General features: G+C 38.4%; 1 protein-coding gene across 1 annotated transcript in view; it reads left to right on the forward strand.

Annotated features, from left to right (window-relative positions):
* Positions 1–10,529, forward strand: part of ACADL (acyl-CoA dehydrogenase long chain) — a 27,931-nt gene extending 17,402 nt beyond the window's left edge. The window contains exons 8-11 of the mRNA XM_025202488.1: positions 1,537–1,650; positions 3,952–4,079; positions 6,898–6,984; positions 9,681–10,529. Of these exons, the coding sequence (XP_025058273.1) occupies positions 1,537–1,650; positions 3,952–4,079; positions 6,898–6,984; positions 9,681–9,774 (423 nt within the window). The 3' untranslated portion in view covers positions 9,775–10,529. The remainder of the gene's footprint in view (positions 1–1,536; positions 1,651–3,951; positions 4,080–6,897; positions 6,985–9,680) is intronic.
* The last annotated feature ends 1,876 nt before the right edge of the window (positions 10,530–12,405 follow it).

Here is a 12,405-nt window from a genome sequence, read left to right on the forward strand (position 1 = left end):
CTGGAAAACTTGATTAAGTTGCAGTTACAGACGGTCTCATGGAGGTTGCTAGGCTCCACGGTGCAGAGCTCCGGATGCTCTGGGTGAACGAGCCACCAAAATAGGAATCGTAAATACGTCTTATAAAAGTTGCGTTCGAAGAGGGGAAGAGGTGGGCGGTGGATCAGGCCGCCACGCTCCTCTGGATCTCACACAGGGTTTCTATTACCCTGCCGTGTACCCAGAGTCCCCACGAGATGGATGTGGAGTCCTCTTCGGCTTGGGCGGAAACTGCTCAAGCCTCTTATACGGCTAACAGGCCAATCGTTAGCCGCCACGTGTGAATAATTTAGCACTAGCCAATCACGGGGAACGAATCTGCATACCGGCGGCGGGAACTCTTTTGCACCGCGCATTCCTCTTTCAACATGAGCAATGCACCCTGCAAAAGAAGCTGCAGAAAAGGCGGGAAACTGGTCCCTGTACCGGGGTTTCCTCTGCAACAGGAAACACTCCCGTGCAATGCTCTGCAACTTGACGGGGATAATTCTGGTGCCGAAGCACACACACACAATCATGCCTTTTGGGTCATGACACCCAGTACAGTCCCTAGAACCAGCTGACAATCATCTGGTCCTCAGCTGGATTGGGACCATCTGGAGGCTCCAACTGGCCACAGTGATGGGTCAGAAGCTTCTGCCCCAGCTGCTTTCCAGTCTGGCTCCTGAAGCTCCCCCTGGAAACAGACGTGTGGGACAGTTTCAGCTAGCCACAGCAGTGCCAGCATGGGCCTCTCAGCACCCTTGAAAAGGTCTCATGGCACACTGGGAGAACACTGCTTTGTTAGATATTTAAACTACAACTGTTTTGTTATAAATGGCCTCCTTGTTTAGCAGAGATTTTTTACTTCATTTTACACTATGGGTCAAAAATTTGACCTACTTTACTACTTGCAAAGTTGATTCAGGATCTCATTCTTCAGGGCATGTCCTTCAGAATTTTCAAAAATCAGTTCAAATGGTCATGAACAACCTTACAGTGATGCTAAAAGCAATTATGTGAATTTGGATCTTGATTTCAGTCTTTCCATAGCTTAGGAAATGGAAGAAAAAATTGCAGACTTTTTAATATATTTAGACAACGGCCTTCTAAAATTTGTTCAAATTACATTTTTAATTTGAAGATTCAAACCAAATAATCAGAATTTAAGTACAAACTCTGTTTTGATTGAAATCAGTATAAATATTATATATGCCTGTTTAGATGTGGGTTTTTTTTTAGTTCTCCTGATGCAACTTGGAAAGTGACTGAAGAGTTTTTTAAAAGTATATTCCAAATGTCACAAATCAAGACAATTGTTTCCATTAGAGTGATTTATTTTTTTTCAATGATGCATCTACTTAAAATCATAAAGCAATGAAACAGAATTAACACTAACAGACAAAATTTAAGCTTTTGTTGACCAAGTGTGTGTGTGTCTACATTGATGTAGAGAGATTTGAAATGAATTATGAATGATAAGAATTCTTGCATCTTCTGTCATTTGTCTCTCAAAAGGAAAGATTGGCAATTGCTGGCATAGCACTCGCCAGCTGTGAATTCATGTTTGAAGAAACAAGAAGTTATGTTAAGCAAAGAAAAGCGTTTGGGAAAACAATTGCGCATTTACAGGTGAGCTTGAATCAAGATGCATAGATTGAAATGTGTGTGTATGTGTGTCTTTTTCTAAATTAAAAAAAAAATTACACACCAGAAATACTGGGCAGGTTAAGTCATTGGACTGTTTTCAGAGATGATAATATTTAATTAAGGATGTAACCAAAACAACTGTCTTTCCTCCTGATTATATTACATTATAAATGATTTAAGTGCTTTTAAGGTATCACTGATGTTTCTGTCTTTTTATTTGAAGTACATAATAATTACTGCCATATTTTGTTAATATATGCTGAACAGTGTTTACATTCTGGCCCTAACTGTGGTGCAGTGACATAGATGGTGACTTATCAATTCTTGTCATTAGTGCAGGGGTCCATCTATGCATACCATGAAAGTGGGCCTACATGAGACTCCTTAGAAATCCTGCTGGGATTTTGTTCTTAATGTCCGTGAAGCATTAGACAAATAATTACCTGTATTAAATTTTATAGATGCTGCGAACAAGATTTCTTAGCTACTAGGTAACTCAGTGCCTAAAATGACTCCACCGAAGAATGTTATTTCTTCCTTTGTGCACATAACTCCCCTCCATTAATGGCAGTTAATTGTGTATTTTGACTGCTGAGGACCCTGCCCCTTAGTTATAAACCTGAAAAAAAGGTTTTTGCATAATAGTTTTTTTTTAAAACAGCCTACCAGGCAAATGTTGACTTTTTTTTCCAGACAGTGTTCCTAGGATTTTCTTTGTTTGTTTTGTTTTTAATACAGGAGTTTTCTTCAGAGTTTCTTTGTAAAAAAAAAAAAAACAAACCCAAACAAACAAACAACTGGATGTGGGGTCATCTTGAAAGCTGCATTAATGTTACACATTTTTTTGAGGAAATTATTCAAGTTCCAGTGTTTGGTACACAGAATGTGAATGAATCTTAAGGTTTTTGGGGCAGGCAGTACTTTTGTTTATTCTCTTGTAGCTGAGAGAGAAACCGAAAGCTAAAAGCATCCCAGTTAAGTCCTGATGCTTTTCTTATTAGATTGGGGCATGTTTTTCACTGACTTAAAAGCAGATTCGGGCCCATAGAAGCAAAACGATTAGTATCTTTGTACGTAGTGTAAACTTTCATATGTTCAATTTAGTTTGTGTTTGTGATTATAAAAATCAAGGTGTGATTTAATATTTTCAGTTTGCAAATTTAATGCTGAATTTCTTCTTTGAAAATAGAATATTTCATACAGACATGTGTCATACTTTGACAAACAGCAGCCTTGAAAGCAGGCTGCCTATCTCCAATAAACTTGATAAAATACAATATAATATCAAACCATTACGTTACAAGAATGTTTTCTGGGTTTTTTGCAGTATGGGTTACAAAGATATATGTATAAAGCAAAGCTCTCTCCTTTCTAAGTAGCCTGCCATTTTGTCCAAATCATTTAGTCAGTCATGGACAGTTTTTGGAATTTAGTCTTTTTCTTTGTTAATCTTGATTGATCAGTCATTAGAGAAACTGGGCAAGGGAAGTAGGACCTCCAATTATAGGGTAGTTTAAAAATGTGAGATAAGACTTCTTCCTTGTTAACTGATTTTTTTTTATTCCCCTGCCAGAGTAGAAATTACTACAATATGTTTGACTGCTTGCTTTGTCTAGGTTTATATAATGCTGGCAGTTGGCTGTCTCTACTTTTATTTAGAAACATATTCCACTGTAACTGATCTCAGTGCTTGAGAAGTTTCCTGAAAGCCCATCTAAACTTTCCTTTGTTCAGTTGTATGCAATTATTTCTACTTGTACCTATTTAAGCTTCACTTTTTTATGATTGAATTATAACTTTTTTTTTTTAAGTAAAAAAAAAAAAAAAAGTTTCCTGGATTTTGATAATATATTTCTTTTAAAGAAATCTGACATTTTAGAAAATGTCTGGAACTTTATGGAGTGTTTCCAATACACTAAGACAATTACTGCCTATCAGCATAGAAACAATTTGCCACAAGAGGGAGCCCAGTTGACAAAACATTCAGTGCAGAACCAGTATGTTACACTGTCTAGAAATTTATATATTGAACTGCTGATGCATAGTTTTCATATAAAAAAACAAAACTCAAATGTGTGACTTGGTGAGTTTTATAATTTGCATCTCTTCTGTTGTTAGATTGGTGAGCTCACAGCTGTGTTTAAAAACAAAAGAAAAGAAAATTAAACTGCTTTCTGCTGCGTAAAGCTCAAGTTGCTGAGACCTTACTGGCAAATATTTGTCTCTTAACATTTCTCTTCTTTCAATGTGTTGTTTCTCTTTCTGTTCCCAAACAAAAATCAGGCTGTACAGCACAAGTTAGCTGAACTGAAAACTCAGATTTGCGTGGGCCGGGCATTTGTGGACAGCTGTCTCCAGCTGCATGCAGAGAAACGTCTGGACTCCTCCACAGCTTCCATGGCAAAATATTGGTATGCATGTTAAAGTAATATGGAAGGATATTACTGGTGTGGACTCCTCTGAACTCTAACATTAGAACATCTAACTGTCCCAACTGTGTATTTAGCTCTACAGCTAACATTCCAGTGATTCAGTCTTAAATTATTGATGGCATCTAACATCAGAATTCATTAATTAAACTCTGTAGTGGTGCAATGGGTATAACTCCTAGATAGGTACACTGAACCTTGGTATCTATTAATTGCAGCATTTCAAAATTAGTTACAGGATATTTGCTTTTAAGATAAGGGTCCACTGAACAAAATGACCCGACAACAACTTACTTAGTTTTGCTGAAAAATTTTACTGAATGTTACAAAAAAGTTTTACAGCTATAAAAGTTTAAAAACTACTGGCTTGTCGTACTAGGTTTTCCTTACTTGAAATTCACATAACAAGAATTAACATTTATATTTCTTACTTAATGAGCACTTACTTATAAATAGGTGTTAGACTTGCCTACTTTCTCAAAACTATGTGTTTTCAGAAAGAAATAGTTGGCCACAACTATATTTCTGTAACAAGAGACACAAGGTATTTTCTCTTTCATACTTGTATTTGCCACTGGCCAAAAGAAAAAAAAACGAGCAACTTTCTCCCTCCTTCTCTTCCCCTCCCCCCCCCCCCCCCAAAAAAAAAAAAAAAACCAAACAAAAAAAAAACCAAACCCAACCCCTAGGAACTTTTTGTGTAGTTACTTATAAACTTGTGTTTAACCAGACACAGTTAGACATTAGAATCATCCAAGGTATAATACATTTTTTGTGACTGCAGACTAAATTATCTGTAAAGATGGAAAATACAGACTGAAAATAAGGAAATATTGGAACATTTTGAAGAAAATGTATAGGCTTAAAGACTTTAGACTGGACTAAAGCCTTTAAAAAAAGTATAAGAATATGCACAAAAGTTAAGGGATTCCAGGTAGATCATTTACTATGCAAGGAAAGATTTGAATTGAGTGTTATTCCTGGCACTGCTTACCTAGCAGTACCTAGTACATAAGCAGAATAATTTAGCTGTGAGGAGGAGGAAACAAGTAGTGCCAGCCTAAATGGATACTTCATTAGTGGGGTTTCCAAAGATAGGAGTTTGCAAAATGCCCTGAATTTTTGTACTTACAATATCAGTGACTTTGATGACATGGGTCCTTTAAATTATCTCTCTCTCTTCTCTGCCTTCAGAACACTCGTAACAAGTCTAAAAATTGCTTGAACAGAAAACTATTATATTTACCCAAATCCAAGACAGTTTTGAATTTAAGATGACCCCCCCCTCAATCATTCTATTCTATACATGGAAAATTATACATATGTTGCAGTTTCCATGTATAGAATCTAATTAGTGGAAGCGCATTTACTAGGGGAGAGGGTAGCTGGGTGGGGGAGGCAAAGGGCGTGGGGGACAGGCAGAGGCATGGGGGGCAGGCTGCAGGTTCCTCTCTCCCATCCACCCTCCCCAATTATCTTCCCCTTCACTCTGCCAGCCACATGTCCCCTTGCTTGCCAAAGGAGCCATCCTAGCCCAGGACAGGTGGTTGCTCAGCTCCAGTCTCAACCCTGAACCTAGGACTGAAGCAAGAGCTGAGCTGCCACCTGCCCCAGGCCAATAATTGAATCCAAGATGAGGCTTCCCTCCATCTTAGACAATCTGATGGGGGGAGGAAAATCTGGTCTTGGAATTGAGTAAATACAATACATCTCTTTCTAGCACCTGTATATTGTGTTTCATTTGACTATGTACTAATTCGTACCCATACTTTAATTGACTATCAAATAGATGCATCATTTTTTAAATTATTCTACGTCTTTACTGCTGATTTCTGTTGAAAGATCTTAAGGTTTTATTATGGTCAATATAAGTATAATATTTACTTTAAATTTAATCTGAACATCTGTTGAGAATCTATATTATGTACAATTTAATCCTGAAATAATCTAAGAGAATTTAACAATAGAGCAAGTTTGAAAAAAAATATGGAAAAGGGATTGATTTAACCAGTCATGTTCTATACTGCCTTTACTATTTCAGAAGTTGAACCCTTGACAAACTTCCCCCTTCATGCCTTCACTATTGACTTTTACTTAATTTCATAGCGTTAAAATCCTGTGACTTTTTTTGGTACATGTATTGTTGTTGAACTGTTGAAATATCTGCAAGTGTGTGGTAATTCAAAAGCAAAAAACTTAGGAACGATTATATAAATAGCATGCTATCTCAAATTCTGCTGAATATAGAAAAATACTAAGCATTTTTAAGGTTTAAATTTATTTTTAATTATTGGGTTTTTAGTATTAAAACCTTTACAAATAAAGCAGTATAATTAATTACTGCTTAAAATTAATTATCCTCAGATGATGATAGTATTCACAGAGAATTCTAATGTGATATGCCAAAGGAAAGCAATCTTGACATAATTAACATTATTATTTAAGTGGAGGAATAAGGAAAAAATACCTATTTTAAAATAAGCTTCTTCGATTTTTACAGCAAAAATAAGTAAAAGATAAGTGAACTGATCTATACTTGAAAGGTTTCTATCAGTGAAAGATTTTCTATAAGAAAGAAATCTGGAGTGTTAATATTTAAATGCATCTGTCAGTTGTATAACTCTTGTTCTCCGTGTAGAAAGGCAATTCCCACAATGTGTTGCAGTCGCTTCAGATACGGAAATTATGTAAAGGAAACGTATGATAATTAAATCTTTGTTCTTCTAACTTGTTTATAGGTGTGGTAGGATTTTTATGCAATTCATGCTTTAAAAACTAGCTCCTCTTCTCACCTTTTAAGGGCTTCTGATCTCCAAAACAGTGTGGCTACTCAGTGTTTACAACTCCATGGAGGATGGGGGTATATGTGGGAGTACCCTATCGCGAAGTAAGTATAACATTTCAGACAGAATGATGAAAGATAAGTAGGAAAGTAAAATGAGACACTTCCTTCAACTGTGTAAATTATTGTGTATTTTTTATTTACTTTCCTGTCTCCTTTTTACTGAAAAGCAGATCAGCCATGCAGGTGTTGGGAGAGAGCTATTGTGATCTTTCAAATTAATTTATGAGCTGTTGAGCAATCCCTGCAAGTTTTTGTTAGTAATGTGTCAGTGGCTTTTCCTGAAAAATCATTGATTTAAGCATCAGAAGACCAGTATGAGTATAATAGTTTCCATGTTTTATCTGAAAATTTAAACTATAAATGCATGTGTATGAAAGGGGAAAAAGCAAATGCCCTCTGATCAAGAACTTTAAGGCATTTAGAGTAAATTTTTCTGTTGTGTTTTTTCTCATCAATATCAGGTCTTTTAACTTTTGCCTGACTTAAACAAACAAACCCAAACCCCCTAACAAAAAAGCGCGCTTAACAGAGGCAGTGGAGCCCTTTGAAATACCACCCTTTCTATTTTTCTTACCTGAGAACATCAGTTGTAACAACTTGGATTACTAAAATTGAAAGCTCTTAGAGCAGGGGTGTCAAACTCACTTTGGACCCCAGGCCAGATCCAGAGTGTGAAGCCATCAGCGGCTGCAGTGGGTCAGGTAGACAGTGATCTGATGACTGTTCAGTGGCATATGTGAAATAAATTGGTAATTCTATTTTTTTCTGTAATGACCAAAAACTCATCTCCCAGAAAGAACCAACAGAACAGTTAGGAGCTCCATGCATAGCCTGAGAGGGGCCAGGGAAGGGATTTAAAGGGCACCTATACACATGCAACGAGGCTGCTCTAGTGTGCTGGAATTACAGTGTGTTGGAGAAGACTCTATTAAGCGAATCTGCTGGAGCATGGCAATTACCGTGCTCCAGCAGACTCTGGTGTCACATGTATTAGTGTCCCTGTGCCAAAAAATGGCAGCGGAGGTATTTTAGTTAAGGTGTCCCCACTGTCATTTTTCAGCACGGGGACACTGATGCATGTGACTCCATGCATTTTAATTACAGTGGCTCTTGGAGCTGCTCTGATTAAAGGGTCGCCCTGTTCCTGGAGCATGTGTATAAATGCCCAAAGTGTGTCTTGCTCAGGGCAGTGAGGCACATTGATAAGGCAAGATGGGCAAGCATGCAGCTCTTTCTCGATTGAATGAATATTGATTGAATCATGGATAGATGGAGGGTTTCAATCTCCAGAGCTCTTAATCAACCACTAACTTAATATGAAATTTGGAAGGAAGGAAGCAAAGGAGGATTGGGAAAAAGAGGGGAAAAAACAGGTAGGTTATGCTGATTGTAAGAGGAAGAAAATACTTCAAATTAAAAAGATGGGAGGCAAAGACAATAACAGAAAAACTTTACAAGGCAGTGTGAGAAAAAACAACACACAAAACAAAGGGAAAATACTTTACATACGAAGTCACCAGATTCAAGACAATTTCCTAGAAATGTTCAGGATGTTGCATGTTCTTGGCTCTCCAATACTTTGTAGAGGTGAGCAGCAACCACTTGTGGAACTGATGAGCTTCTTAAAGGATGGACTGAAATAAGGTAATATCTTGCATTGGAAATAGTGCAAGGTAGCATGGAAAAACACTTGTGTATCAGACTCTCTAGATGACCTGTTTCAGTGAAGTTAAGTAAAGATATTCACAATGTTGCACTATACATTTCTTAGAGTGTTTATTAAGGCTGCTGTGATCGAAGATCTTTAGTCAGATTGTGTTCGTTAGGCATGCAAAAATGGGATATATTGGGAGAGATCGGGTAGAGTTAAATTGATATGAATAGCATGCCCTTAGTTGTATATATTTTAATATGTTTTTAATTTTTAGGCTTTCTGATGTTTGTAACAACAAAAGTACTGTATTCAAAATTTGTTCTGCCCCTTCAGTAATGGGTAGATATATACAAACTTCACTCTGTGTGCAGACCCTTTTTCATTACCACTGTATACAAGGGTGATATATAGGCCCTTTTTAGAAGACAATTTGTACTGAAGTCACTGTGATTTATATTTTTAGAAGCTTATTCAAAACAAGGAAACTGAAACTTCTGTCTAGTTTAACTGCTGTATTTATCATCTGTGCATATGGAGTAGAGCAGGGGTGAGCAAAATACAGCCCGCAGGTGGGATGTGGCCTGCCAGGCCATTCTATTTGGCCCACAGGGCCACTAAAAATTTTAGAAAATTAATATTTAGCTGCCCCTGCCTGTCATGCAGCCCTCAATGGCTTGCCAAAACTCAGTAAGCGGCCCTCCACCTGAAATAATTGCCTATCCCTGGAATAGAGCCAAGTATTTTAGTTGAAATATTTTTTAATTGATTGTAAATTTTTAGAATTTTACTTGAATCCCTTTTACTGTATACAGTCTTGTTTTTGAGGTCTTTATTTATTTAAATGTAAAACACCCAACCAAATCCATACATAAAACTGAAACTTTTCATACATGAAATAATTTCATACATTTCTGTAGTAAATAACTTTTCTTCTTTAATAAACAAACCTAAAAGAGGAATATCTGTTCTCAGTCTAGGAAGAACACTGCACTTGAGGGGTGCTGGATGTTAATAAGGGCCTTCTCATGTAATACACATCTCTCTGTTAACTCTTCTTTCTTTCATTACTACTTTAATTTTCCAGAGCTTTTGTGGATTCTCGGGTTCAGACAATCTATGGAGGTACCAATGAAATAATGAAAGAACTAATTGCTAGAAGCATTGTAAGTGACAGCTAGACATATGGATACACTGGAGACGTCTTCCTGAATCCTATTACAGTTAATATGGTATTAAATCAGACACTGGAATGTAAGTAGAAGAAAGATGCACTGTATTTTTAATGAGAAGAGCGAGCCCATCTTAAAAATTATTTTAATTAAAAAGCAATAATAAGGATAGCATGCTTGTATTGTTGGGCTCTAATGTTTCATGAAGATTAGCATTTAAAGATGCTTGATGGAAACTCTTGGTGAAAGCTCTGAGGCTAATCCTCTTGCGTCATTTAAAACGCTCTTAGAGGCAAGATGATACACTAGTGTGTTCTGATTTTTGAAAAGGGATATTTATGTGCTTCTGGAATATTACAGTTAACTTGAAGTCTGAAACAAAATGTCATTATATTAAATCTAGCTTGAACTGTTCAGAATGAATGTATTCAAATTTTCAAGAAGCCACTTTCTTCCTGGAAAGCAAACATGTATAAAGACCCCACAGTTTTAGATCAGCACTCCCTGTTGTTAAATGTAACTTGTACCTATCTTATTCTCACCTCGGTTTATTTGAATGAGAATGGTCTTAGTATTGATTTTCCTCAATGTTCAGGCTTTACTTATATATGCATGTGTATGTTGCATTCACTTCTATTGCTGAGACGAAATAAGCAACTTTCAGCTTTATTAAAAAACACACAAAAACCCCCTAAGGTTTACATGTAACCAGAATTGCCTTATTTCAATGTATTACATACTTTTAATAAAATATTTACAAGCAACATTGCAATGATCTGATTTTAAAGTAACAGACTTGTTAAAATAAGTATTTGGAAGTGCCTTGATAAGTCTTGTTTTGGTAGGATTTCTAAGTAACTATGAATGCATTACTTGTTAACAAGCACAATAATGTGTTACTTTGAACATCTGTGTGAACACCTCTGTACAAAGCCTACTGGAAAATATCACTATATTTGTAGGCATAAATTAGAGGGTTAGTGTAAGAGTTAAGATAAAGGTGTCCACTTACAGGCCATTGAGGTCCATCAGACTTCATCTCTTCTTAATCTTGGCTCCAGAAGGAGGTGATGTGTTCAGCACCACACTCCAGCTAGCTTTACCCCCAGGTAGCTCCTGGTATGCATTGGATAAGAGGATGGTGGGCCTCAGGGCTGCCCTGGAAGTGGAAATGAGTGGAAACCTACCACCCTTACCTGGAATCAAAACCAGGTCCTTCCAGTGTGTAGCCAGTTGCCCTAGGTAGCTCCTGGTATCTGTATAGACTAGAGTATGCTATTAATTCAGGCTTTTTATTTTTCAAAGAATTGGCTAGGTTTTCAATTAGCCTAGCTACACAACAGCACAATTGTATTTTAATAAGTCAACCTTTAAGTAGCGATTCAGCTAATGTGAATTTGAAATAGTTAGTATTCTTCGTTTCTAAGAAATACAAACTTCATCATTTCTGTATTGTCCTAGATATACTGCTGAAAATCTAAGCTTACAGAGGGGCACTATTACAGTTGGTGAGTGTATTGGCTGTATCATTAGAAGAGCCAGGAATGCAGTCGGGGTAGAGCGGCGAGCCCCTTTCCATTACAGGTGAACTTGCCATATATTAGGATTTGAAATAGAAGCTTTTCTTCCTGGCCTGGCAGGTATTATTGTTTTTATCAAACCCATTGGATGAACAGATTTCAGTCTCTAAGGCTCTGTCACCATCACTGAATACATTGACATCCCTTCAGTGCTCAATTCAAAATCACATAAAGGCAATAATACCTTTCTTTTCTTTCTGGTGCAGCTTACTTCAGCCTTCAATGTTGTAAAAACTGTCTGCAGCATTGGTGCGCTGAAAGGTATCTGTTTGCTGAGGGGAGCTTCTGCCTTTAGCAGTTGCATTTTAGCAAGCCACAAACCCCTTTGTACCAACTGTAGCATGGGGCCCGCAGCACCTCCGTGGCAGCGAGTTCAAAAGATTCTGGGCACATCTTTGTTCCTGTTTTTTCCTCCTACGACTTTTCCAAGAAGGGAGACCCCCAGCTGGGACTTTCTGATCCGCATCCAGAAGTGGCAGTGGACTTCTTGCAGGTGGCTTCAAGGGGTACTGCGTGCGGGGGCTCCTAGTGCTGTCTGTGGGAAAGCAAAGCCAGCAAGGATCATCCTCAGTCCGGATACTCCTGCCCGGATGTCCACGCAGGTCTGCGGGGGCGTGCGGATGCTTGTTGAGCTGTTGGGACTCAGCCCAAGAATCTGACTTGCCTGTTCTTGTGGGCAAAGCTTCATGCCTGCCAGGCCGTTAAACTCTCCACATCATGAACTTTTTTGCCCTTTTAGAAATGTCTTTCCTTTGCTCCTGTGGCTTGATCTGGTGTTTTACTTAAGGGAGTGAGAAGGTAGCCTCAGGAAGAGGGGAGGGAAGGGGGACAGGCCCCCTTTGGGTTCTCCGCTGAGAGTGGCGGGGTGGGGGGGGGGTTGAGGGCGGTGAGTTTGGACAGACGCTGCAAGCACTCTGGGCGCGCTGCAGCCTCCCTCTGACGCGCCAGCACCGACTCCACTGCGAGGGGCTGCGGCACTCCCAGCGGGGAGGGTGGCGCCAGGACCCTGCAGCCGCTCCGCCCCGCCCTCGCGCTCGCAGGCCCAGCTCCGCGGCACGTT

The sequence above is a fragment of the Alligator sinensis genome, unplaced genomic scaffold (assembly GCF_000455745.1).
Source record: "Alligator sinensis unplaced genomic scaffold, ASM45574v1 scaffold730_1, whole genome shotgun sequence".
In the NCBI taxonomy this organism is placed as follows: Eukaryota; Metazoa; Chordata; order Crocodylia; family Alligatoridae; genus Alligator; species Alligator sinensis.